Source organism: Podarcis erhardii (assembly GCF_964252035.2).
Source record: "Podarcis erhardii genome assembly, chromosome: 3".
Lineage (NCBI taxonomy): Eukaryota > Metazoa > Chordata > Lepidosauria > Squamata > Lacertidae > Podarcis > Podarcis erhardii.
Window position 1 is genome coordinate 50804062 of NC_138507.1, and position 26793 is coordinate 50830854.

At 39.4% G+C, this 26793-nt stretch overlaps 1 protein-coding gene across 5 annotated transcripts in view; it reads left to right on the forward strand.

Annotated features, from left to right (window-relative positions):
• SOBP (sine oculis binding protein homolog) overlaps positions 1-26793 on the forward strand; it is a 140795-nt gene that overhangs the window by 81657 nt on the left and 32345 nt on the right. For 4 of the 5 annotated variants that reach the window (XM_081856976.1, XM_081856975.1, XM_081856979.1 and 1 more), the window contains exon 5: positions 2334-2429. The exons of the other annotated variant lie outside the window; for it this stretch is intronic. In XM_081856976.1, coding sequence (XP_081713102.1) covers positions 2334-2429 — 96 coding nt within the window. The remainder of the gene's footprint in view (positions 1-2333; positions 2430-26793) is intronic. 5 annotated transcript variants of the gene reach the window in all.

Below are 26793 nucleotides of genomic sequence, written 5' to 3' on the forward strand. Positions count from 1 at the left end.
CTGTCCTTGGTGCTGTGGGTGTTATCTCTTGATTGATACTTGCTTTCTGAGGGCCTCATGTAGATGTTCCCTGCTTATTGGGTTGACTGACTTTGCTCTGTGCCTCTTAGTATCCTGTCAACTGAATTAGACCAAACTCTCACTGTAGATTCTAACTCTCCCCCCTAGTTCTCTACTGCCAAGTTTAGTCTGCTGGGTGTGCATTTTGTTTTTGTTTTTTAAAATGTATATTAGAGTAACGATCATGGCTACCACGCTTAATTTGGCCCTAAGAGATTATACCAAGGGAACAGTGTGTGTATTTGTTGCGTGTAAATGTGTCAGAGACAGAAATTATAAAAATCTTGACAAGTTCCAGATATCTGTGTTTGTTGTATCAAAAACAACAGAGTCCTGTTGTACCACTGTAGGCCATAGGATCATATGCCACAATAAATGTGTTAACCTTTAAGGTACCATAGGACTCTCTTGAGTTTACAGTTTCACTTTCCTAAATCTTGTTTGGCAAGTAATGTTCAGTGTTTAGTGCTATAATCTTAGAAGTCAGCCAGATATATAAGACACAAGTTTATATTTGAAGTGATGAGTTTATTTTAAATGAATATTAATAGTTAAGGAGCTGAGTAGAAGTTTAGTAGTACTGGTGCAATTATCTCCATTTACCTTCCCAACCTTTACATTGGGCGCAGTAATCCTCCAGTTTTTGCTGCTAACCAGGGACAGCAAAAGCAAGGGACTATCTAAGCACCTGGCAGACTGAAGATATGCCTGGTGAGCTGTGTTAAGCTTGGTGGCTCACAAACTTGCAAATTGTGAAATTTGCCAGGCTTTCATACCCTAGACATTACTGTGACCTTCTGCAGCCTGAAGTAGTCTCTTTCGGGTCTGCAAATAGGGAGAGACAGCTTTTCTGAAGGCAAGAAACAAGACACAAAATGCATAAGGTGCAAATATCTCTTACAAATGACAACACTAACAAAAATTAAAAGCTCTGAAATGACACATGAAAACAGACAGTTCACACTACATTAAGGAGAAGGAATGTCTAAGTGCTGTCATAGATACATGTTAGATTTTTGCCTCTCACACACTCTTGATCTATATATCACACCAGGTAATTCTCCTTTACTGTATTATTATTATTATTAAACACAGATTTAATCTTATAACAGAAGACAGAACTACCTGCTGCTTGCTGTATGGCTTTCCTGTCAGCCTCTTCCCCCCCCCCCTTCCCTTCCAAGTTCACTGGGTCTTATTTAAATTAGCTGGCCTAAAGCCAGAAGCTCATCATTTTAATGCAGTGTAAAATGGAATATGCATAATTATATGCAAGCCATATGTGAGGGAGACAGCTCAGCTGTGAATTTCAGGAGGCCAAGAGAGAGGGAGAGCGAACAGTCAGGGATTAGATGAGATGAGAGTGGAACAGAGTGCAAGTGTCATCCAAATGAACGGTGTAATGAGCATGCTGCCGACACTCCTCCTTTCACCTACTTCTCCCTTTGCTTTAACTCTAAACCAGAATATGTTGTAGATCAGAAGTAAAATGCTGCATGCAAGTAGTATAGTTGCTAATGGATTGCATTAATGTCTCCATTTAAACTTAAGCTTCCTTAATTAGCAGTGTAGATCAACACAACCCATAACTTTTAATGCATCTTCTTAAATTAAATATTTTAAACATATTTCATTGCCCTCGCATAATGGCTACTCAATTCAGAACTTTACTTAAAGAATCGGGGGAAATCAATTTAATAGCATTAATGTGTAAATCATGAATTTGAAAGCCATTTTTGAAGGGAATGACCTTGTTACTTTAAAAAAAATGGAAATGGAAGCATATTACTGGTTGAATATTTTTAAAGGATAAAAAAAAGCTTATAGCATATGTGTAATTTAAATATATAATCCTTAAAAAGGAACAAAGTAAACTGAAACCCTAACAGAGCAATCCTATACATGTCTGCTCAGAAGTAAGTTCCATTGAGTTTAATGGTTCTTACTCCCAGGTAAGTGTGCATAGGATTGCAGCATTTAAAAACTCAAAACAGCCAGCTGAAAGACTTCATTTTGGGGCTTGTCTCTTTGTTGATTTTAACTCTTACACCAAAATCTATTTGCATGTCTTTTTTTAAAAAAAAGAAATGGTGTAAAGAGCACTCCAAGTTCTAATATCTAACCGGTGTATTGCATATTTAAGCAAACTTCTTAATATTGTTGTATTTTGGAATTCCCGCTTGTTTTAATGATCTGAGCTGTTATGCATTTAGCTTATTTTTTTTCTTCCATTATTTGTAAGTCCCTAAATAGGCCATTATATTTCCCTTCAGGCTAGAGATGAAGATGGACATGGTGAAAATTTCCCCCAGCAGCACTATGCTAAGGAAACTCCAAGACTTGCCTTCAAGAATAACTGCGAACTACTTGTAAGAATAACATACTTACAACAAGTCTAGATTGTTACTTTAGCACAGTGAAAACAGTTTTTGAAAAGCTTTTGTTCATGATTACATAACATAATGAAGTATTACAGTTTTTTTAAATAAAAAAATAACCTGTACCAATTGCAAATGCTAACTCTGATATAATTGAACAATTCTGAGCTCTCAACTTGCTTGCAAATCTTTATAATTTATTATAGAATCTGAATGGCCTTGTAATAGGAAGTTAGTGGAATCTTAAGCATGCTTACACAGAAGTAAATCCCACTGAGTTCAATGGAGCTTACTCCCCAGCAAAAGTGCTTACAAATTTGCAAACACAGTCATACAAAGTATCCCATTGGAAGTCATTTGAGGAATCACAAGTAAAGCACATGTTAGAAAAAAGAGGGAGGGAGGGAGGGAGGGAGAGAGAGAGAGAGAGAGAGATGAAACTTATATGAGAAAATCACTTCCCCTTCCCCAACTCTCCTTTTTTACATTTTAGCGGTTTCATTGTTTTCAGACAACATTAAAAACAAAACACCACAGCAGCACTGACATGCAGTACTCCCTTTAGAATTCAACTATTTCTCTAGTTTATTGAAAAATACAGTGAGACACTTTCTCTTGTTCTCTTTGGCGAGGAATGAGTGAAATCCAGCAAAGCACTGACAAGGAGTCTGGAATGTTTACAAGACATAGAAGAGATTATATCAGCTGTGAACAGATATCAGTTCCAAGGCAGGGTTAATTTGCTGCTCATTTTAGCAATTGTAGCTAGGCAAAATTAACAGCAAATAGGAATGGCCATTATATTTCTGTTCAGTAAAGATCCTAATAGTTTTGATTTGAAAGTAAAATGAGCAATTCAAGCACTAAGAATTTCCTCTTCTGTTTACTAAAGCAAATAGAAAATGTAATTCAGGGAGGTTTAAAATCCTGATGAGTATATGGCTGCTACTTCCCTTTTGTTTTTGTTTCTTCTCCATTGTATTTAAGTAAAATAGGAAATATTTTCATTTGTGTGTGTGCAATGTCCAAACAAATTAAGTCTATAGCTATATTTTAAAAGGGACATTGTTTTATTTTACAGTAAGTAAAGAAAATGGAGCATCAGGAAAGATGGCATTTCACTGAGACTTTTAGATGAAATTCTATAAGGAATCCAAAATTTCCCCATGAGATTTTGTGGTCATCTTAATTGTTTAAGAATTTAGGGTTAGATGCTGTGCTGAGACTGAGCAGATAGAGCAAGAAACAAAGTAATAATAATAATAATAATAATAATAATAATAATATATAGTATTTATATAATTATTTTCCTATGTGCTCAAACCACTTGACATACATTATTCTCAGTAATCCTCATAACAACCTTGTAAGGCAGGCCAGTTTTATTATCCCCATGTTATAGAGAATTGACTAAGGCTGAGAAATGATGGCTTGTCTAGATCCATCCAGTGAGCTCATAGCTGAGTTTTGCACCGTGGACATCTCGGTCAGCTGCAATCTAACACACTTAGTAGGGAACTAGCAGTGCTATCCTATACATGTCTACTCAGAACTAAGTCCTATTGAGTTCAGTGGGGCTTATTTCCAGGGGAGTGGCTATAGGACTGGAGCCTATGAACTTCTGGTTGCAGTGGGATATACTTGTGAACAAACATGCATAAGATTGCACTGTTCTTCCTATTATTACTTTGTGTTCCCCTAACTGGTCAGTTAGACAATACACGGCTTCTCATGTCACAAAAGCTACAAGAGGTGTCCCAGAAACACAGATTAGTCGTATTTCAGAGACATACTGCTCACATCACCAGCCTTCATTGCTATGTCTGAGTCTTTGTAAGCCAGCTCAGATTAGTAGTCCCATATCCATAGTGTTGCTCCTGGAATGATCCAAGGGTGTACGGTATATGTTTGAAATTGTTTCATTAAAATCAACTGTCAGTGTAGCTTGCTGACAGGCAATTTCATGGATAACAGCTGTTTAGGAATCTACTCTTAGTTCATTCACACATAATTCAAATGTAATTGCTTGTAGCTTAGAATGTGAGTTGCCTCCATTAAAACATATTGAGTCTGCCATAGTGTCACATAACATTAAAACTTTGTCTTAGGGTTTGTTTTACACATACAGTTAATCACTGGGTGTTGTAGTCATTGAGTAGTAACCACAAATGTGTGGAGTAAACCTTCACAGAATTCTCTATGATCAAATTTTATGAATGACTCATGCCAGTGAAATGCTTTTATATCATCAAGGGAATTGTTTTAAGCATCAGGCCATGAATACAGGTGTAATGTCAGAAGTAACTTTATGCTGTTGTCAGATTATTTCTATTTCTGGGTAATTGGTTCATGTTTCCTAGTTGCCTCTTTGCCATTCTACTTAAATCAGATTATTATTTTGTATAGCTTCGCTGAAGTTTAAATATTTATAAAGGATGTGTTTGGGTCTCTGGATCTATTCCCATTTAAATCAGTGGAAGGCTTGTGTTGATTTCAGTGTGAGCCAAGGCATCTTCAAACAGATTACAAAATTATTTTCCTTTCATGTCAGTTTAAAGTTACATCAGCAGTGTCTGAGCCCAAAACCCTAATATAGCCCATACTGTCTCTGAAGTCAACAGAGCATACACTATGAAGGACCACATATACAAAGAAATGCAGAACTGGACCCAACAGACAAGCATATTAAACAAATGCTTAAGTCAGTTGATGTACCTGAGTCTTAAAATACAATACGCTGATGACCTGGTTTGCACATAGTTCTATACCATGGTTTAGTGATACACTGATGAGCTTGAATGAGCCTGAGTTAAGTGTTCAGCTTGTGTGCTCCCCCCCCCCCACTTGGCCAGGAAAAGTCTTTCTGCAAAGTTTAGTTTCTGGCTTAGTAGCATGTTTGATGCAAGGATGCTGGTTTAACAAGCCAGCTTCATAATTCATTGTCTGAAGATTGCTTGTTATAAAACTTACCAGGATTCATTTTCATAAATAATTGCTTGTATGAATGCAAAGTGGTAAAGGTGAAATTAAGTCCTGCTGAAGTCCTTCCCCCAAGACATGTGAGAGGCAGAGAAGGATGGGGGGGTGTACTAGCCTGACACATCACTTGGGTTCATTTGGGCTCATCTGCATAGCGTTAAAATATGTTAGGGCTTGTGCACTTGTCCCATGCCTAGAAGGCACTGGTCTGGGTGGTTTTTTGCTTGCCCCACTCCTTTCCCAGGGAAAATCCACTCCTTAGTGCTAAATTGGAGCAAATGTCAGTTTGGAGAAAACCCAGATTGCCATTTACTCAGACTGAGTCCTAAAGAACAGTTTTCCCTGTGGGGAAAGCATTGGAACAAGAAGTGTTTAGGAAAGTTTTTCTTTGATGTTTTATCGTGTTTTTAATATTCTTCTGGGAGCCGCCCAGAGTGGCTGGGGAAACCCAGCCAGCTGGGCGGGGTATAAAATTATTATTATTATTATTATTATTATGGATAGGCCCATAGTGTTATGTGAATGAAACCAATGAGTCAAATGTCACCAGGGTTAAACATTATTATAAAGAACAGCAGAATCAATTCATCTGAATAAGTAATTATTAAAAGCTGTTTTTCATTTCCATTTTTTCCTTTCTAGAGATATTTTAAAAGTTCTGGAAGGTGTTCACTTGTAGTTAATGTGTGTGGGGGGAATTTTTCACCATTGCTCCTTCAATTAGCCTTTGGTGATATTGGAATGCTGGTGCTATGATCCAGCTCTAGTTATGCATTGAAAAGGTATTCCTGCATGACTGCTTGCACCAAATATGAACTGGAACAGGCTTCCTCAACCTCGGCCCTCCAGATGCTTTTGGCCTACAACTCCCATGATCCCTAGCTAGCAGGACCAGTGGTCAGGGATGATGGGAACTGTAGTCTCAAAACATCTGGAGGGCCGAGGTTGAGGAAGCCTGAATTGGAATGTATATTTGAATGCACATCACATTGAATTCAGTGCAGTGGAAGTGAATGGTATCCATACACCAAGGTGGATGCTAATGTATATTTATTTGGCAGCGCATTGACTTGATACCTGTGGTTACTGTTCCAGCAAGTGAGATGCATGTTGGTTTTCAGAGCTTGATTAGAGCAGTTGCTGTTATTTATTATAGAAAAACGGTATTTTACTTATATTGCAGGCATTTCTGTACCCGTTTACAGTTTGGCTGCTCATAAGTTAAATTTAGTTAGCACAAAGATAGAGTTGATAGGGGAAAATCAGTCGCCTAACTGCTTTCTGTAGTTTTGTATCTTGTATTCTCTCCTTCTTCCCCCTATTTTTGGTTTTTTTGGACAAGTAGTTTAAAAGTAAAGGGGGGAGGGAGGGAGCAGGAATGACTGTGTCCCCGAGGAAAAGCTTAGCCAGCCATTAATGGTGGGAGACAGATGGTGATTCTTTTACAAAGCAGCAAAAAAGTGTGAGGCTTTAAATGAAGGATAAATTGAAACTTGTTTATTCTTATGAGACTTGGGAAATCCTTGGGGTTCTTTTAGTACAATGCAGAGTCAGTTTTATAATAGTCTGTCAGAGGAAATGGGAAGCTTAGGCTCAAAAGTGCTTTCTTAGCTTTAGGGTTCAGATGCCATTTTCCAGTATGGATTGCTGCAGCCAGTGCAGTCTCTTTAGTTTGGGAAATGCTTCTGCTCTGAGGGTGCTGCCAGGATGGATTGAGGGGATGAAGCACTGATGGAAGTTGTTTGCTAGCAAACTCCCAGAAGAACCAGAGTACATTGTTAGAATGTTAATATCCTGGGTCACAGACATGCAATGAAAAGCCTTAACTCCTAAGTGCTTGGGTAGATTTCTAAGCCAAATAACCTTACTCTGTTATGAACCATGTGCTTCTCCTCAATGCTTGTATCTCTGAGCAGAATATATATTTGGTATGTTAGCCAGAATTTCACAACTTTCAAAAGAAAAACAGATAGCTGACGAATTGGGGGAAAGAATAAGCTGCTGTTGAACAAATTCCCTCCATGCATATGGCGGGTCTATTCATTAGGAAAACCGTGACAATTACAGTTTTGGCTGGTGAAAACATCCACAAAGAAATTCCACTATGCAGTTATGAGCCTACTTTAAAGTATTGATTTCCCACTATAAATCCAAAATGTGCTATAACATTTAATAGAGAGCATAGGAAACTAGATACTAAACTTGGTGGTTAAGATGCTTGAATTAGTGAGGATGCGGAATTTTCCTTGTGTATAACCAGTGAATTCAGCCATTTGTAAAATTAGGTTTCCTGAAGATTAGTATAATAAAAATAGGAAACTAGTACAGAATACAAATTTTTTATAGCAAAAAGCAGGCCAATTTAGTTGCTTCGATAGCATTGAGAATTTAGTTTTGTTTGTATCTCTTTCTATTTATGTATCTATCTGGAACTTTAGAATTTTCATGAGATATAGATAATTTGCTCTTTGTTTTCAGGTAAAGAAAGCATAGTCCTTTGGAAGCTGATAATGGCACACTAATACTATGGAACAGTGATGCCACTGTTGGTTGTCAGGAAACAGAGAGGATTAAACACTGTAAGAAAAAGGGTGGACATAATGAAAAGATTAGTGAAAAGGCTACAATTCCTGCTCTGAGAAGCCCAGATTCCTGAGCCATTGCCTGAGAAATTGCAACCTCTCCAGCTTGTGTTAAATCAGAGCTTCTGTTGGGATACCCTGCTATGAATTTACAAAGGAAAGGTCTATCTTGCTTAGAATTGCTACCCAGAATATTAAATAGAGCATCTGGGTTCCGCCTGCTGCTGTTTGAGCTAGTAAAATAGCAGATGTGAAATTCTTGGTTTTTCTTTCAATTCATTTGTTCATAGAGATAAAACAAGCATTGCATACAGATCAAGCTACTACATAATTACCTGGGTAACAGCAGAAAATGCTTTATTTTTTAATATTATACCTTTTAAAGAAGGTTTATGAGGAAGAAGGAGAGGAATTTATGGGTGATATTCCACTAACATATTCAATCAGTGCAAGGGTTTCTACTTGTGCAGCAAGACTTCCCGCCTTCTCCTTTCACATGCACCCCCAATATTCTCCAAAGGGTTACGGGAACACCTAGAACAGATTTAGGTGGCTCGTGGTGGGAGGAAAGGGAAAAGAGCATTACATTGTGCAAACAGAAATCCTTGCACTGACAGAATGATTGCCTTAGTGCTAAACTGGATTCTACCCATTGTGTGTGTGTGTGTGCATACACACACTGATATAGAACTTGGCCTGTAAATATGAGGGTTCAGGTTCAGTCTCTGGTTAAAAGTTCTCAGAGCATCAAGGCTGGGAGTTATTTTGCATGACACCCTGGCAAAATAGGTTTGCTAATGTCATGCAGGTCATTCATCATTTTTGTCATTTATCAAATAGAATGATATGAAAGTTGCAAGGATCCATGACAAGAAATGGCAAAGGGCATTTGTTAAAATGTGGTTGTAATAGCTGAGCACATCATTGCTTGATGCCAGTAGGTACATTTCATTGCTGTCTCTTGACACCCTTCTCTTTTTATAAAACTTACCAATAAATATAATCTTCACTGGTTCTACTGCGTCTCCCTCCCCTGATATCCCCATGTTAGTCATTATTTCTCATATTCTCAGGCTTCCTTCACCTACCTGTCCCAGCACCATAATTTTTACATGTGAGAATATCTATATATACATTTGCACACATTGGCGCTCACTAAAGATTTGGTTATTTTCAGTGAATTTCCTATGGGGAAAATTATACATCATGTGTCTGATCCTTCATTCAATTTCTTGGTTTTGCTTTTTAAGAAGAGTGGGTGTGTGGGAGAAAGATGCTATGCACTAAATTGGAGCATCAATGCAAAGGGAAGAGGTTTTAAGTCTTTTTCTCCCAACGTTTCCCAACTCATATCACTTTCTCAAAGCTGCTTATTAGTTCTGCAGTATGGGAAAAATATACAAACCCATTTTCCCCCTCACCACCATGAAGAAGCTTCAGGGAGAATGAGTTATGTTATGAAAATAGAAAAAGGAAAAGAAGACCCAATTCTTTACATGTAATGAACAGGCTTACATACTAGAAGCCCTAAAATGTGTGCAGAAGTGTTATAATATTGGCAGCATAGTTTGGGGACAAGGCTGCCCATGAGGGGTACAAGTCTCTCTCTCTCTCTCTCTCTCTCTCTCTCTCTCTTTCTCTCTCTGTGTGTATGTATGTGTGCTGATAAAGGCTTCAAAAAGTCCTTAAGTCTATTCTGATCCTCATCCTCATCTATTTTCCTGTGCCATGATCACCACAGTTAACCTAACAGCACCAATTTTATTTTCTGCAGTGGAATTACAGTCTCCATCTAGTAACATGAAGTAACTGCACACTTTTTAATGGGTCTCTGACCGTGTAATTAACAACTGATTGCACATACAACCACCAGTGCCAGATAAGGTGACACAGTGATGTGAACCGTGTATATACCTCCTATTTGGGTATATGAATCCTGATGCAGAGGTGGTGGATCAAACCTTTCAAAGCTGCACTGATTTTTTTGGTATCTTATAATTCCCAAGCAACGTTCCTAGCATGCGCACCATTTTTGGCAAAATTACATGTAAGTTGCATACAAGTGTAGTTCACAATGAAGCACCTGCAAAGTAGAATGCAAAGGGAACAATTTTGCCTTGTAGAAATAGCAGGGGTTTCTGAATGCTTCCTCTGCTTACTGGCCTAATCACTGTAGTAGCTCCACTATCAATTTTTCAAGCTCATTCGTGGTTTCAAAGTTTATCTGGAGAAAAGTGGGAAGTGGGAGAGGACTGAGGTCTAAAAGCAGTGGGTGGAGGAAGCTTTCAGAATTCCCCTCCCAGATTTAAATCACACATACACTTTCCAGGTGTTTGGTGGTACTTTGAATGTGAAGACATGCTTTACCCACCATTGTCTATAGATCTGGTGACATAATGTACAAAAATTAGGGCTGCTTTAGAAGTTACAACTTTGGTTGTGTTTAGATTATCCCCTGTAACAAATCACAAACTTAATTTTAAAAAGACACGTGTGAATGTTGCAAGTGATGTACACATGACTTTCAGGTATAATGCAGCTTCCTATGTTCCTAAAGGTGAAATGTAAGCTGTATCTATGAAGAGAAGGTTTTATAATGACTTAGAAAGGGTAGAGGTAAAGAAAAGCTCTTAGGGGAAGTTGATAAGCTTCGTGGGGCAGAACTTTCCTTTTAGGATATAGAACTAAGAAGACATAAGGTTATAGAGAAGCCAAAGTGAAGGGTAGTTAGCTGTTCTTTCAATGAAAGGTCAGCAAGTCAGCCAGCCTGAAACTGTTCACATCATGATCCAATAGGGATCCCTGCCCACAATGTTTGGAGGAGAATGCGCATGCCCATCTATCTTGCAGTGCAGGTGGTAGTACTCATCCCTCTCCACTGTTATGAGCACTGCATTCTGCACAACTGGATTGGGGCATTTGTTATCTTAAGACATGCCAACCCATTTCTGTAGGAATAATATCCATTTTGTGGCCACTGGCTAACAAAGACTCATGCATGTTTATGCATGCACTGAAATCACAGGATTTTAAATGCACTTAAATGTCTATTTGATTGCGATAAATTAATAAGATTCTCCCCCCCCCCCATTTAGACTGCAACTTTTTGGATTATTGTATTTCTGTGTAGAAGGAAGGCTTTTACATTTTATGCTCTACTAATTGCTTAAAAATTTAATGAATATCAGTTCTAATTTGATTGCTTTTTAGTACTTCACTTAAGTTATTAAAAAGTAGGAAGGATACATGATGAACAGTGGAAGCTTTGGCCTAGCATCTGCCTATATTCTCTTTTTATTTAATCAATTATAGTTCAGTGGTGTGTAATTATACATTAAGAAAGTTATTGGATATCACAGTATGATGGTCCCAGGGGGCTCATTAATATACTAATATAATACACCTGTAATGACCTGTTCTCAGATCTGCAAATTTCTCTCTTCCTCCCTCTGCTAAATGAAGATGAGAGCAGTAACCATTAAGTTTGAATCACCTGTAACAGTTAATGAGAGAGGAGAAAGGGGTCTCTGGCATCATATGTAATGAATCTGCCCTTTCGGTACTGAATGTTAAAAGAGAGCCAGATCTAAATGAACCTGTATCTGTCTTTCTGAAAAGTAAGCAATGTGTGTCTGAGCCAAGGGCAGCCTCAACTGAGCATACATGTTCCTTCTTCTTTGGCTCTTCTTCATTCTGTCTCCAAAATGAGAGAAACAGACACGTAGGAAAACCTTGTCAAATCGCATCCAGACACTATTTGCTTGGCTTGGTTCAAATCAAACCAAACTCTGGAACTGATCCCTGTGCAATGGCTCTGAGTGTTTGCATAGCAACTAAGCTGTGTTTTGTTGAAGCGACTTTTTATTATTAAAAAAAAAAATGCTAGAAAGAGCGAAATGACACAAAGGCTTTCCTTGTAGTCAATAATAGGTTCAGTGGTGCTCTCTTATTAATTCATAATGAATGAAACCAAGTAAAGACTTAATTCACCTTATCGGTTCTATTGGATTTTATATAGGTGATCCAGAGGAATAATAAGCTAGAAATTGCCCTGTGTGGCTGGCATTTTTATGGCTGCAGGAGACAACCAAAGTCAATATTTTCAAAGCTCTTTCCCCCAACTCCACCCTAAAAAGTTATTTTGATGTATCAGAGTGCACCTCAGAAATAAAAAAATCCCTCTTGTTGTCTCCCAAAGTAAAGGCTTTGATTTACTGACCTGATCCCTGAGGAATGCTAAAGTGGCAGAAGCGGGTGGAGGCTGATAAATCATACACTGATGTAACTAGATGAAGCACCTTGCTTGGGGGGTAAGAAGCCGTGCTGCAGTCATATTTCGGAGATGGTTACATACATTCTCAACTTCTTGGCCTCAACAGCAAAGTATAGGAGGCAATAAATAACGCTGCACCCTTGTGCTTGGGAGAGATCATTGGAAGGCGCAGCTATTTTCAACCACTGCCTCAATTCTGCTCACACAACACAACCCTCTGATATCAAGCTGCTACTCTGTTCCCCATCCCACAAGGGATTGAAACTCACTGTGGCAGGACAGGGTTGCAGTCAGTGCAGAGTTCCAGTGAAGACCTTAGAGGTCTAGTTGTCATTTGAAGCCTATCCAGACATGTAGATGTTGACATCATTTAATCTCTTTTTTAGTTTACTGCTGTTTTTAATTATCTTTAAAGTTTTTAATTATTTGTTTTAAACCTTCTTATTGGTAATTCTAGTATTTCTTGTATACTGTGTAGAGGTTTGTTGGTTTGTTTGTTTTATTGAATTTATATACTGCTGTATACCCGGAGGTCTCAGGGCAGTTCACAGAATAAAATCAAATAAAATCAAAATATAAAACTACAAAACACATAATAAAAATAAAAACAACCCAATAACCCCCCTCCAAAAAACCCCCACATTTTAAAAGGGCATAGGAAGTAAATCGGATCAACCAAAGACCTGGTTAAAAAGGAAAGTTTTGGCCTGGCGCCTAAAGGTGTATAATGAAGGCACCAAGCTAACTTCCTTGGGGAGAGCATTCCACAGATGGGGAGCCACTGCAGAGAAGGCCCATTTCTCGTGTTGCCACCGTCTGGACCTCTCGAGCAGGAGACACATGAAGAAGGGCCTCAGAAGATGATCTCAGGGTCTGGGTGGGTTCATATGGAAAGAGGCGGTCCTTGAGGTATTGTGGTTCTAAGCAGTTTAAGGCTTTATAGGTCAAAACTAGCACTTTGAATTCGGCCTGGAAACTTAATTGGTAGCTAGTGCAGTTGGATCAGGATAGGTGTAGCATGCTTAAACTGTCTAGCTCCAGTGAGCAACCTGGCCACTGAATTCTGCAGTAGCTGAAGTTTCTGAACCCATCTTCAGAGGCAGCCCTATGTATAATGCATTGCAGTAATCTAACCTTGAGGTTAGACAACATTAGTTAGGCTATCCCTGCCCAGATAGGAGTGTAGCTAGGCCACCAGCTGAAGCAGATGGAAGGCACTTCAGGCCACTAAGGCCACCTGAGCCTCGAATGACAGCAAAGGATCAAGTAGTACCCCAAGCTACGAACCTGCTCCTTCAGAGGCAGTGTAGCCCCATTGAGAGCAGACAATCTCCCACATATCCAGTCTAGGGAACAACCCACTAACAGTGCCTCAGTTTTATCTGGATTGAGTTTCAGTTTGTTGGCTCTCATCCAGTCCATTACCGAGGCAAGACACTAGTCCAGTACTTCCACTGCCTCACCTGCAGATGTAAAGGAGAAATAGAGCTGAGTGCCATCAGCATACTGCTGACAACGTACTCCAAACCTCTGGATAACACCATTCAGTGGTTTTATGTAGATGTTAAACAACATAGGGGATAGGAGGAACCTTGAAGGTTCCACAGGGCTGAAAAGCTTTTCCCAAGCAACACCCTCTGTGAACGACCATCCAAGTAGGACTGGAACCACTGCAAAGTGGTGCCACCTACTCCCAGTTCAGAAAGTCACTCTAGAAGGATATGATGGTCAATGGTATCGAGAGCCACTGAGAGGCTGAAAAGAATTAACAGGGACATATTTCCCTTTGTCTCTCTCTCTCGACAGAGGTCATCATACAAAGCAGTTTCTGTGCCAAAACCAGGCCTAAACCCTGATTGAAATGGATCCAGAAAATCAGTTTCTTCCAAAAGCATCTGAATCTGGTCTGCGACCACTCACTCCAGAACCTTGCTCAGCAAAGGGGGATTAGCAACTGGCTGGTAGTTAGTTAGGTTAGTTAGTTATGTTTTCGTAATCCAGGGAAGGTTTCTTAAGGAGTGGTTTTACCACTGCCTCCTTCAAACAGGCAGGGACTGCCCCCTCTCATAAAGAGGCACTGATCACCTCCCTGGCCCAGCCAACTATTCCCTCCCTGCTGGTTTTTATCAACCAAGAGGAGCAAGGGTCTAGAGCGCAAGTGGTCACCCTGACCGATTTGAGCACCTTGTCCATATTACTGAGCCTTACCGACTGAAACTCATCCAACACAACAGCACTAGACAGTGCTCGGGACACCCCATGAGATTAATCTGCTATAACAGCAGAGTCAAGGTCTTGGTGGATGCAAGTTGATGCAAATGCTTTGCAAACAAATCACAGTGAGCTACTGTTGGTTCTACCACTTCCTTTGGGCTAGCCTGTAAAAGGCCCCTAACAACCCGAAAAGCTCTGCCAGACGACATAATATGGATGCAATGGAGGCGGCAAAGGTATGCCTTCTTTGCTGCCTTAAAAGCTACTAGGTAGGCTCACTAATGAGCCCTTACCAGTGTTCGGTTTCATTCATTCAGATCTTTTCTCCACTTGCATTCAAAGCCATCACCCAGCTTGTTTCCTCGCCCTAAGCCCTAGAGTATACCAGGGGGCCAAACAGGCTTGACGAAGTGTGAGAGGGTGCTCAGGGGCTATCTTGTCAATAGCCCAAGCCATGTGGGTGTTCCAGAGGTCGACCAGGGCTTTGGCAGGAGTGCTAGTCGTATCAGCTGGGAACCCCCCCAGAGCCATTTGGAATCCCACTGGATGCATCAGCCTCCGAGGGTGGACCTTCCTAATAAGTCCGTGGAGGGGGAAAGGTGCTAAATCTCAACAGGAAGCAATCAAAGTTTTCTTAAAATAAAGCTGTATATAAATTTTGTTAAATAAATGAAATAGATTTTTCATAGGAAAATCATGCCTGAAAGTCTATTACAATATTTGAGGGTGTCAACAGCATTTTTTTTTATTTAAAGGATGACACTGCTCACGTGGACTTTTGGAAAAAAAGCCTTTCAAACTGCTTCTTTACAAAAGCTAAGTAGTTAGGGCATAAAAGGAGTGACTTTTGCAGCTCAGCAGATGGTTAAAAGCTAAGAAGCAGTGGGAAGGCATCAACTGTAAATTATTGAAATGGAAGAAGATGTACAGTGGAGCACTTCAAGAATCTATGCTCAGACTTAAAAATAAATAAATAATAACCTAGAAAACTTGTGAACCGTGTAGTTGCAAAATCTGCTGATGATATCAAGCTGTTGAAAGGTTATGCTTATATAGCAGCCCATAGAGTTGTGGATAAGGATCCCGGCTATTGTATGAGGGTACAACTTATCCCTTTACACAGGCATCCCAATCTGGACCCAGTAGTAAGCTGGTAGAGCAGACTGTCCTCATCGCTGTGGCAATTGTGCTGCTTTTTGTGTAGCCCAGATATCTTTAAGCAGTGGTGGATCTTGGGGTCTCAAATTTCAGCAATGCCCTGTGCGACATCAAAAATCAGCGCACCTCCAAACCTCTTGCACTCCATTCTAAATCATAGTTGTGGTGTCTCCTATGGTGTTCCCGAGGCTCCACGTTGAGTGTGACTGAACCAGTTGTGCTCCCCTAAATCCGCCTCTGCTTTATGTTAAATACCTTAAAAACACACATTTCACAAGTATTAGCTTGCCTTATCAGTGTATAGGAAGTGAGAATAAAACTCTAGTGTCCTTATTATCCTCCTCTGCCTCACTTCCCATGCCAATTCCCTGCTGAACATCAGTTTGTTGAGCTCTATGTATATAACCTGGAGGCTGTGTGATATTCCTTTCCACTCAGAAGTTCATTTCTGGTGAAAAACCCTGCAAAAGGTTATAAGTCTTCACATGGTCAGGTCTCCAGCGGGGCATTAAACCATGTGTTGTACAAGACTTCTCATTTTATTTTGGGGAATAAACATAATTCTCCAAACAAGTGAGAAGAACAATAAAGCCTTCTGTTCTTTTCGAACAGAAGCAAGAACGCTGACTAGAATGCAGGTGGTGAAAACCCCAGAATGAATGTTAATAAAATGCAGGTACAAGCACATTTTCATGCCTAGCATGTTGCAGCCGTGATGGCAAAGGCGGCATACTTCTTTGCCAACATTTAAGATTAAGAACTGTGTTTTATTTTCAAGAAAAGATGTTTGTTTCACTACAAGTTTGTCTTTTAGTGTGGTGTGTGTGTGTGTGTGTGTTGCAAGGGCAACCAAGCTGAAAATAATGTGGTATTTGCAAATGTGCTCATTTTTGTTTCCTGGCTCAAACTTTACTGGTCCATAAGTTTATATTATATTCATGTCCGACTACACTCCTGAGCATCTTCAATGGATGAGGGTGATGTTCAATTTGTTATTTACTTATTTATTTATTTTCAGCCAAATTGGATATGGGAGTGCTGAAATGGCTGGATTAAATCAAGGTCTAGAATCAGGATCATATGCCCTGACAGCCAGCTCCTCAGTTCCACATTCAGTATGAAATTTTGGGGATTTGCCCTTTTAAGAGCAGTATAACTACTAGACAGTATAACTACTAGCAAACAGAATGGGCATTGCTTTCCTACAGTGACATTCTGCTCCTAAAGGAATAATGGCAGGAGTGAGAAATGAATGGAAGTTCATTTAATGGAGGATTGTACTGCATGAACTGCATTAACAAGGTTTTTGATAACCTGTGGATAATTACTCCACAGTCTGTATTCTGAGGGCTTGATACATTAAGGACCTACTCAGTTGGTCTTCTCATCCAGTGATGTTTTCTGTGGAAATATATTGCATGGATGATAGAGGAACAGCAGTTCTGTGGAGCTAGAGTTCCTAATCAATTGCTTTGCTTGTGCCATTCTGACATCCACAAAGGGGATCCTGCCCTGAATGAATAACTTTACAGAAAAAAGCATGTTATTCAAATGGTCCCCAAGTTCTAGACCAGCCTTACCATTAGATATAGTGCCTCAGACAGAAGTTGCTAAAGTGGTGAGGTGTTGAAGGATGGAGCTGTGTGTACTATGCAGCCTGCCCTGTGCCCTAAGTTTGCTTGTCTGCAGGTGTGGTGGAAGATTATGCCCCATGACTAGTAGAAGATCTTTATGACATCATCATCATCATCATCATCATTTATTTATACCCTGCCCATCTGGCTGGGTTTCCCCAACAACTCTGAGCGGCTTCCAACAAAAGATTTAAAATACATTAAAACATCAGTCATTAAAAACTTCCCTAAACATGCATGTGGGGGACACTCATCTCCTGAAAAGTGAAGCAATAGTGACATGTCAGGGAGCCAATGAGAGGACTTTTCCCATATCGTTTGAATCTTCTCATGTTACCAGAATAAGAACTGGAGGGTTGTACATGGTAGGGGCTCACATGCCCTTAAGGGTCTCTAAAATGTCCTGCAGTACAAGAAGATGACATATTCTTTATTAAAATAGTTGGCAGCATTTTGAAGTTTATGAGAAATTACATATATATATATATATATATATATATATATATATATATATGCACACACAAGGATGCCGTTCTATGGCTTTGTGGCATGTATTTCTGTGCCTGCCATTTCCCTGAAAGGAATTTCTGCAATGGGAAGGAACTGTAATTAGATGTAGTGTACTGTAGAGGAGGAGAGAAGGTAAATCCCCTTACTTGCAGATGTGGATGGGAAACAACCCAGAGACAATGAGACTATATTTAGCAAGCATAAAATTGCAAGCACTGATAGATGCCAAGGGGCTGCTGTCACTAAAATTTGGCTACGTGCAACTTATTCATATTTAAACGTGTTACCTTTGCAAATGGAAATGAGCAAACCCTGTTTCCTTGTTTGCTGTGCTTAAGCTATATGGGCTCGCATCACAATCCTTATACTTCAGTAGTGGCATTTGATTCCAGACATTCGATTGCCTTCCTTGTTTAAGGCACCTGTAATATGACAGGCTTGCATTGTTACATAGAAAAATTATGTTGGTTTCTCCCTTAAGAAATAAAAGATAACAGTAGTATTAAACATCTGCACCTCTGGAAATAGTTTTGAGTAATTTGTTCAGTAATTTATAATAAAAATATTTTTATTATTTATACCCTGCCCATCTGGCTGTGTTTTCCCAGACACCCTGGGCAGCTTACAGCATATTTAAAGAATAACGAAACATCAAGCATTAGAAACATTCCAATACAGGGCTGCCTTCAGATGTCTTCTAAAAGTTGTGTATGTATGTGTTCAGGTAATTGTATGCAGTGTCACCAGTTATGTGTTCAGGTAACTGAACACATAAGTGGTGACACTGAATACAATAACAACATTAAAGAATTTACTTCTCTTAGATAAAAATAAGCCAAAATGATTAAAGTTGTCAATGTGGTAAAATGAAATGAGCACACTGAGCACATGGTTGGACAGAAACAAATTATTTGGGTGGGTGGGTGACTGATGTTATTACCCACAAATGGGTGGAACAGTTTCTTTATTATGTGCTCCTACCAGAATTATTGGCTTTCACAGTAGTCATCAGCACAGGTTGGGTAACTGAAATGCAGGGTCTCCTTTCTAGGAAAGCGAAAGAAACCAAAGCCTCCCTCATATGCAGAAGGAGACATGGGGCCACAGTGCTGGCCCCACCCTCAATATTATGACCCCTATGATGTCCAGACATTGAGTGTGCACATCTGAAGAAGGGAAGCCTAAGTGTGTATACTTTGTGTACATAGGTTTCCTTTAGATGCTCATGTTCAATGCATGGATGTTGGGGGCATGGCCAAGGATAATTTAGATGCTGGGGGTGTAGCCACATTACATATCCATTTCCCCTTCTTCACATGGAGCTGACTTCATATATACAAAGTGAGAAGCGGGCTCAAGAGTAAAGCAACATCTTTACTCTGACACTGTAGGAATAACATTCTGTACACTGAAAACACTGCCATGTTCTTGCTCATCTGGCGAATGAAAGGGATTAGTTGCAGCAAATGTTAACTCAAACAAAAGCTGTCTGAAAGGACATCGAAGAAGAAATTTTAAGGGGGGCTTAATCCTTTTAAACAACAACTGACTATGCAGTCAAAAGTAGCATGTGGGAATAGAAGACACTGCCATCATGGCTTCTAATGAGCCCTTTACCTTGGCATAAAGGTTAAAGCAGCCTTTCAAAGAGAAACATATCTCAGACAAGTCGGCTGACCGCAAGATGCCAGGCTCATAGGAACAATATTACGTTATATGGGCTCCCAAAAGAATAATAATAACATCATCATTATCTGGGCCCATTCATTTAATTAGCTATTGTTTTCTCCAACATTATTTTTAAGTATTTTATAACATACAACATAGTTACAAAGGTAAGTGTGTCAGAGAGTTGGTTTATTTATATGTAGATTTAAAACTAGCTTGTTAAATATTTTCCAGATTTTCCAATGGAACCTATTTTATTGTAATGTCACACAGACTGGGAGCGCTTCCCCTAGACAACTCCAACAGATCACACAAATTAGTTTCAAAGAATCTTGGTGTAGTGATAACTTCTTCACCAGTGTGACATGGAGGCTTTTTCAATGATGGCACCAGGGTAAAGTAATGCACTCGCTGCTGAAATACAGGAGGTTTCACCTATATTGGCATTCTGCCAGCTTTTGAAGATACACCTGTTTGTGTAGGCATCTCCTTGATCTCTCCCCCCTGAATCTCCTCTTTTAATTACCATATTGTTTTAATAGGATTGCTTTATTGCATGTTTTAATTATGGATTTTTATATTTTGATGCTTCCATAATTCATTTTTGTACTTCTAAACTGCTTAAAACAGATTTGCACATCAAGTAATTAGTAAATAAATAACTTAATATTGTTCCTGTAAGCCTGGCATCCAGAGTTTATTCAGCATGTCTCCAAGATCCCTGTAAATTTATATTTCCCCCAACCCACCCACATTCCCACTAGTCCTACCTTGATGTTGTTTACTGTTGTTCAGTAACATAACAGGTTGCTGTAGGTTATTTTTAGCCATAAATTTAATAGGTTCCATTCTCACTGAGTATTCACTGTCCCCATTCAGCTCCCCCCCGCCCCCGCTTGGGGGAGGTTCAATTTTATTTTACTTTTGTACTTCTGTGAGCCGTGGAGTTCCCTCAGGCCTGTTGGGATCTTCCTCTTGTGTGTGGATGACGCCATTTTGGCTACAGAAGAATCCATGGTGGGACAATTATTTTCCTATTGGTATATATGATTTTCCTTAACCCTGTTAAAATACACACACACACTGCAGCAGAGGTGGATTTAGGGGAGCATGACCAGTTTGGTCACACTGGGCGCCAAGCCTCAACTGGCTATGTTGGCTGGGGCTGGTGACAGAGAGTCCTACCCCAAAATTCACCACTGATTACAGAAGACATTTAGAATGAGAACTATCCTCCTCCTCCTCCTCCTCTTCCTTCCCTGTATTTAATAGTATGTTGTCCGAGTTTTCTTAGTTGATTGTACTATTTTGCTAAGCATAAAAAATGTCTCAAAGGAACAAGTCCTTGGTGTAAATTCCATTGAGTTAAATAGATTTATAAGACAGATGAATTTGTCCAAGTCTATTCTTTACACATCTTACAGAAAGGTCAACAGTAGCACACAGATAATATGAGCCTTTTTATGCAATATACTGGAAACTTTGCTTCAAGCATATTTGAAAACTGTTCCTTGTGAATATCGTGTGTATGTGTCAATTTGTATCTTATGGACTCTCTCTAGGTGGCAGGAAGGTTCTTTGCATTAATTAAATTTGTTACAAAAGCTCTGGTTACATGAGATGTTAACAGCTGTTCTCAAAATTATAAGCTACATGAAGGGATATTATTGCAGAACTTCACCTGGCTTTAGTCCATTATTTTCAGCATTTGGCCCCTTGTTTTTCTGATGGTTTTTCCCCAATAGGGGAAGCTATTTCGGAACTTCCACATGTTTTATTAGGAGTAATTACATTCCCATTAGGGTTGCATATCCAAAACTTTACACTGTCATTTTCAAACTCCTATGCTGATTATAAACCCTTGTAGCAAGAAACTTTTTCAACCTTCTTTTCAATCTGTGTAGTAAAAGTAGCACTTTAGCAAGAATATTATTCCACCTTCTTCTTGTTCCTCTGTCAAATTTCCTAATTTGTTTTCCATCCTAATACCTTTCACCTTCTTTCTTTTACTCCAAAGTTGGTTTTACTAACAGCACAAATGTATGTGTATTTACTTGGAAGTCCAATTGGTTTCAGCAGTTACATGGGAGTAAGTCACATTGAACTCTGTAGAACTTATGTTTTTTATTAATTAGGTTAGCTCTATATGGCTGCAATCCTTTGTGCTCCTACTTCAGAAATAAGCCCTACTGAATACTGTCAGCATCAAATTCATTCTTAGCCCCAGAAACAATTTACAGGATTATATTTGCAATTCCCAAATATTATAAAATTAAAGTCTATTTGAAATAGTAACAGAAATTGTATTTGGGTGGTATTCAGCTAAATTCTACTCAGAGTAGGTCCACTTAAATTAATGAACATGACTCAGATCTGTTAATTTCAATAGGTATTTTTTGAATAAAACTTAGTTGGTGGTCCTCCTTGGTTTAGATATAATGTGTGGACTTTTTTCTTCTTCGTTATACTTTCTACAGACCATTCCATGACTGAACTTTGACTTACATAGTTCAAAGAACATGCAGTATATTATTCTGGCTGTACTCCTGCATACATGCAGACATTGAAATTTCAGTGGGGCTTATATGCACATAAATGTGTGCAAGATAGTTGCATTTTTGTTGTTTAAAAAGGGAAAGCAGGTCCTGTGATAAAGCATTATTTTACCCTCCCACGCTCTGTTATTCCATACTAGAAAGGAAGAAAGAAAATTACAGTCAATTAGAGTAAAAGTCATATTGACCTTTAGGACTCTTACTGTTGTCAAATAGTCGTAATACCACTTTCCCTTTTCTATGATGCATACTTCAGAGTGCTAATGTAGCATAATTATAATAATACTGCAAATGTAGGTGCCCACACACTCAATTTATCTAGATTTAATTATTATATTCCAAATAACAGGTATAAAACATATTAATTGGACTTTACCACCAACTTTACTGAATCCTGCCAAAATGATTTACATTCGTTGTTATGCATCAATCATTTAAAGTCTTCATTGCTAAACAATTACATTTTATAGTAAAATAGATTTTGGAGCCTTGTTAGGAAGCTGACATTGAATTGACATAAGGGAAGAAAAAAACCAGTTTGTGTGGAATCATAACACAATTATATCGTATAAGCATATTCGCTTTTTAAAATTAATTAACTGTTGCTGGCTTACACTAAACATTCCACTGCACCTCCTATTTTTAACCACCAGTATGATCTGAACCACCTATTCTGACTTGTTTATTTGCTGTGATCCCAGTCTAATTAGCCTTTTTACACACAGGCAGCAGTAAAAGAAGACCCATGCTCCTTTGGATTGGGGCACAGTCTCTGCAAAGCGCCCAACTTTTTCAGATAAATAACTGGGACGTGCATCTTCTGGGATGCGCTTCCGGGAGAGTCACATGACATGTGCCACAACATCAGGGCGAGAGCACAGGGCAAGAGCACGGCATCCAAAATGGCCACCGCAATTTTGGGGGCAAGAGCTATGCCAGGGCTGGGGAACATCAGTTCCAGGAGCCAAATTCTGAGCATTTCTTTCTGGCCATCAGAACTCTTTCATGGCACGGCCCTCAAGCCACAGCACCTCTCCCGTGCAATGCCTTTTTTCCTGGCCCTGCCCTGTGGTCACCTCAAGTACTTTTGCCTGATTGGCAACTCTCTCTTCTGCAGGTAGTCCAGTTTTGGATACATAAAGATCAGTACTCAGAAAATGAGTTCATTAATGGTGTAGTACGCATCTGAATAATATTTTTAACAATGGAAATTAGAACTCAGTATCTAGGGGAAGGATCACAGCTCAGTAGCAGAACACATGCTTGTATGCAAAATATCCCAGGTTCAGTTCCAGGCATCTCCAGATATTATTATTATTATTATTATTATTATTATTATTATTATCTAAATTTCAAGACTACCTTTCACCCAAAGATCACAGGGCAGTTTGCAATATAAAAACACACAAATATATACCACTGTAGCAAACAAAAACAATAGATAGGGCTGGGCAAGTCACTTATTTGAAAACCTGGAAACAACTGCTAGTCAACATAAACAGTCACCAAGGTGGATCAATGGTCTTGCAACTTTTTACGCTCCAGTTAAAGGCCAATTCATGTTACAGGAAGCAATTAGAGGCAGTTTGCCAGAAAGAAAAGCTTCTAATTAAAGTTGCAGATGTCCTTTGCTGAACAGGACTTTTTTTTTGAGTAAGCATGATAGAAGCATCTTGACCTTAGGGGCAAAAGGTGCAAGATTATACAGCACTATATTAAGTGCTATTCGAAACCCGCTTTTACAATTCTCCTTCCAGAAAAGCGATACCTCTACAACCTTACAGTGTTTCATGGAAGCAACTTGCGAAGAGCATTCCCTGAATCAGTCCATTGTGGCTTTCAGGCTTAATTTTTTTAAAAAATAAGCACAGAAATATAGAGGCATAGAGGAAATCAGCAGGGTCTCCATAGAGTATCCCCTGACTAGGCAGTCTGGATAAACTTCCTGCTGGCTTTTTCTCCCATCAATTGACCACCACCTGCAATGTGATTGTGCCTGGCCCTCCTGCCTTTTGAAATAGCAAGTCATTCTGAGTGGTTGACTGCTGACAACTGTTGAAAGGATGCACTCCTCTGTTCTCTGGCAGCATTCAACACTGCATGAAGAATAGAAGAGACAGGACTTCCCCTTCCATTTCTCCCCATGCAGCTTCCTGTACTTCACCAAATTCACCATACAAAAAAGTTTTTGGGAGTTCACCAGAATTGCTGGGGGGAGGAGGAAACTGTTCCATCAATGTGTCCCTTACACTGATGGATGGAAACAGTTAAATTTCACCCTGCGTTTTGATGGTTGCATTTGCACCCATTGGGCATGGAGTTATAATTCAGTATTTTCTACAAAGGGGAAAGATATAGGTCTAGAGCAGGCATAGGCAAACTCGGCCCTGCAGATGTTTTGAGACTACAATTCCCATCATCCCTGAACACTGGTCCTGTTAGCTAGGGATGATGGGAGTTGTAGACCCAAAACATCTGGAGGGCCAAGTTTGCCTGTGCCTGGTCTAGAGATTAACATTCCCAACAACTCTGTGTCTGGGGAAGGAAAGAGTATTGATACTGTAAAGGAAGCAGGAAAATGTAATTGAATGTTGGGTGTTACTGGTGTAAACAGAGTAGCTGCATTGTCTCTCTTGTATGGTTGGGATATCAGTAGTAGGAGATCTCCAGTGTCTGGCAAGAAGCCAGGAGGATAAGCCTAGGTGTCCTAACCTGAATGAAATAGGATAGAAAGCTTTGTTGGCATTGTGGGTTGTTTCTTGGAGGGGAAGGTGTTTTTATTTTGACAGTTTTAGTACAGGTAAACCGCTTTGCTTTTTTTTTACAATCAAGCGGTGTATAAATTTTATGAAAGAAAGAAAGAAAGAAAGAAAGAAAGAAAGAAAGAAAGAAAGATGTTTTAAACAGTAGTTATAGTACTACTACACATTTATGGGAGCCTTCCAGATGGAACAGAATAGTAAATAAAAATGAATAGCATGTAAAATAATGTAAACAGCATGTGAAATAAAATTATTATTGCTGAGAATAAAGGAAAGAAACTGGGGAACATAATTGACTGTGCTCTTATTTTTATTCAAATATATACTGCTAAGAGCTTTCAAGAGCTGGTTTTTTTCTGTGGAGACATGCAGCATTATTTGTGCTAATGACTGAATTGTTTTAACAGAAAACCACTTACATATATTTCAGTTTTCTAGAGCACGTAACCTTTAGCAAAATCCTATGCATATCTACTCAAGAATTAAGTCATGCTGAGTTCAATGTGACTTACAGGATTACAGCCTGAATTGCATTTTTGTTCATTATTTTTATTTTTACTGTATATGACAATAAACATGTGTTAGTGTCACCATAAGATGAAAAAAATTCTCCTACCATCATCCTTACTCACTTTTATGTATTTAGTTCCATGAAGTGCAGTAGATGTAAATACAGATTAATTATTTAAAAAGTAATAGGAAGGAATGAGATTCCAAACATGTAGTGCTTAATTATTAAACACCTATAATGGAATTTCAACCCTTACACATCCTCCAAATCTCACATTGTGCTTGGACAACTGCCTGAGGTTAACTAGTATGCCTCTTGCTGCCAAACCATCCACTTAATACTGCGAAGAAAAGATTTTGTGCACTAAAATGTAAAATGCAGCTGGTATTCTGCTTCTTCTGCAGTGATATCTAGATTTGCAAAAACATTAAATAATAATAGTTTTAAAATGTTTGTGCTAATATTGTACTCGGCTGCTGTCCCATTCCAGCTTAGCTACAGCAATCCATGTGTAGACGGAGATTCTTCTTAATGGATTAGCTGAGGGAGACTGCAAAGGCAACTGTTTTTGTGTGCAGGATCCTGGATCAGGAAGCCAGCTTGTGAGCTGCAGTGTGCTACACTTGGGGTGGCCACAGACAAGCGAGACTTTCCACTAAATGCATCAGTCTTAAGATAAATATGTTTCCATCGATCTCACTTCCCAGGGGACTCTGGGGATTGTAGGTCTGTGGAGGGAACAGGGGTCTCCTAAACAACTTTCAGCATCTTTAACAAACTACACTTTCCAGGATTCTTTGGGAGAGGCCACAATGCTTTAAAGTGCTGCTTTAAATGTATAGTGCAGGTGGTGTCTGCAACAGTATCTTGTGATGACACCCAGCTGTTCCTCATCCCTTACCAGCAGTTGCCAGTGATGTGGAGCTAGGGCAAGTGGGGGAGAAGCAAACATTGTAATGTCAGGATTTGGGTAAGGTCCATGAGACATTACAGAGGAAACAGAATTTCTTAACACACAGCTCTTGTTTTTGGTCGTAAGATGCCACACATCTAGCACCACTTAGATATTATGTTGTCAGTACTGAAACCCCTGGTCTGTTTTCTGTGAACAGTAAGAACAGTAGCAGTGATATAAATCCAAAGTATTTACGACAGGATGTGACAAAAATGTTTTTCAAATTGCTGCTGTTGTTGTTTAGTCGTTTAGTCGTGTCCGACTCTTCGTGACCCCATGGACCAGAGCACGCCAGGCACTCTTGTCTTCCACTGCCTGCCGCAGTGTGGTCAAACTCATGCTGGTAGCTTCGAGAACACTGTCCATCCATCTCGTCCTCTGTCGTCCCCTTCTCCTTGTGCCCTCCATCTTTCCCAACATCAGGGTCTTTTCCAGGGAGTCTTCTCTTCTCATGAGGTGGCCAAATTATTGGAGCCTAGCTTCACGATCCTTGCAGTGAGCACTCAGGGCTGATTTCCTTATGAATGGATCGGTTTGATCTACTTGCAGTCCAT